Here is a 2,412-nt window from a genome sequence, read left to right on the forward strand (position 1 = left end):
GCAGAACACCTACATGAAAATGATCGATTGATTCTTAATCTTAGGCGATAAGTCGATAAGAAAAAAAAAGAAAAAAATGAAAAGAGCAACTGAAGCAACGCTCTCCGCTCAGCCGATACAGCATCCTTATCGTAGAGGAGATAACACCGGGGGGGGGGGGGGGCACCAAACCGGTAACTTATTCCCCCCCCAAAAAAAAAAATATGCAGATGGTGATCCTGAGAGAATCTTGCAGCGCAGAGATCTTAACGTATATTTTTACAGCTAATTAATGCTACGGCTCGCCCTTGCCATCCACCTCCACGACCGAGGGGGGGGTGGGGGGGCGGGAGGGCGGGAGGACGGCCGGACACAAGACAGACAAGGGATACTAACTTGAGCTGGCATTTGTTCGTGAACTTGACTCCTGAGAAGCTGAAGATCATTGATTAAAGGCAGTATCAGCGCGCTGTATACATCGTCCAGTAAGTTCGCAGGGTCTGAGTCAGCCATACTTCACACCGCCTTGGTAAGTCGGCAAAATCGTTCATTGTAATTTTGTAGCCTGACTTGAACTGAGGCTTTTGTTCATAGGACTGTAGGCCTTTTTTGCGAAGGAGTAGGATTAGCTATTATGCTGCAAAAGAAGATGAAAGAAGGATGAAAATTTGATAACAATTTGATTCGATTAAGCGTCTGAAATGGGACGCAGTACTTGATGCCGATTTGCACAACAGTATAATATATTTTTTTGGTTATATATGCACTTAGCAGTAAGGCCTACACCCGTATTTTTTTTTTTTTTTTTTTTTTTTTTAATCAGAACCAATTGGGAATGAAAGAGATCGCTACGACTGGCTTCGAAGACCCTGGCGAAAGGCGAGATGAACAAATACGGCAAAAGAAATACCAGCATCTGTGCTGCAGTCACAACCGGCATCGAAAGAAACAACTTGGGCCTTCCTCGCAGCGGTCGCCTCAAGTTGTGTCAGGCCGAGGCGTCGAGCTCAAATTGGGTCACTCGGTCGCAAACACACTGCATTGGATTTAACTGTTTGCATTTAATTAATTCCTTTTCCAAATTTCTCTTTATTTGATACTGATAATGAGATATATGTGTGAATAAATACATTTTGGGCTAATACAATATTGATATGATTTTTTTTCTCTCTCTATAGAATACCTGTCGTTTACCTGACAGTTCACTCTGCCGTTTTCCTTTGACTCAAGAAGAGGACTCTTCATAACTTGAGGCTTCACTAACAGTTCATATAGACACTCGGGGTTTCCTTTATTGGACACAGACACAACCGGTCAGCCTTGACGGAGAGGAGGTTGGCCTCGGAGGTTCAGAAGGAGCACCGAGGCCGACGTTGTGGGGGGCCGGAGCACCGCAGCCCACCAGCCACCACTGGTCCTGTGCTATCACATCACAGCCACCGCGTCTGAATTAACACCACCACACCATCGAGCACTTTCACATCCTAGGTATTCAAGCCTCCAGATATATGCTTAGAAGTAGGCGATACAGCAGAGCAACAGCAGGAGCAGGAGGCCAGCACAGCAGCAGCGTTAGTGGTGGTGGTGGTGGTGCTGGAGCATCCACCTCTCTCTCTCTCACTCTCTCGCTCTCGCTCACCCCCGCCTCGGTCGCCTCATCTTGGAGTCGACTGCATCTCGACCTTAGTACAGCACAACACGATCGGGCACACCACCAAGGGGTCGTCACGTCAACGCCTGGGCAAGCCACTCACCTCTCCAGACATCAGGGCATGACTAGGCGGGGCAGGTTAAACAGCAATGAAGGAAAATCCCTGGCGAGCCTCAGCACCGCATGGCCCCCCTCTGCCCCCGTCCGCCATAACTGTTCGACGATCAATAAGGGCCCGGGCCGCGGTGAGTGTATGTGGCTCCTGCCTACACCCTGCCACCCGTCCTGCCTCCCTCTCGCACGCACGCCTCTTCCTCCTCCTCCTCCTCCTCCCCCTCCTCCTCCTCCTCCAATTTCTTCTTCTTCTTCCTCTTTCCCCTCCTATTTTTCTTTCCCCTGTGCCCAGGTCTTCTCCCCTCGTCTCCCCATCCGGCTGTGTCAACCTCCCCTCTTCCTCCTCCGTTACCTCCTCCTTCTCCTCCTCCTCCTGCCCTCCTCTTCCAACTCCTCCACAGATTCCTCCGTCTTTGACTCATTCTCCTCTCTCACTCTCTCTCCTTCTTTGCTTCTCCTCCCTTTCTCCTTCTTCCTGCCCTTCTTCTCCTTCCTCCTGTGCCCTTATTCTCTTCTCCTTCAACCGTTTCGCTATTTTATGCATTCGTTACCTGTTTTTTCTTCCTTATTCATCTAAGCGGATTGTGGCCAAGACAGAGAAGCCAATAATTCTGAACACGGCATTCACATCGTCCTTAAAACACATCATTTTTCCCATAGATTTCGTA

At 49.1% G+C, this 2,412-nt stretch overlaps 1 protein-coding gene across 1 annotated transcript in view; it reads right to left on the bottom strand.

Moving 5' to 3' along the window:
- The window catches only part of LOC138867811 (uncharacterized), a 73,898-nt gene extending 72,022 nt beyond the window's left edge, over nt 1–1,876 (bottom strand). The window contains exon 1 of the mRNA XM_070144618.1: nt 1,734–1,876. Coding sequence (XP_070000719.1) covers nt 1,734–1,745 — 12 coding nt within the window. The 5' untranslated portion in view covers nt 1,746–1,876. The remainder of the gene's footprint in view (nt 1–1,733) is intronic.
- Between the last annotated feature and the right edge of the window lie 536 nt (nt 1,877–2,412).

Source organism: Penaeus vannamei, chromosome 32, assembly GCF_042767895.1.
Source record: "Penaeus vannamei isolate JL-2024 chromosome 32, ASM4276789v1, whole genome shotgun sequence".
In the NCBI taxonomy this organism is placed as follows: Eukaryota; Metazoa; Arthropoda; class Malacostraca; order Decapoda; family Penaeidae; genus Penaeus; species Penaeus vannamei.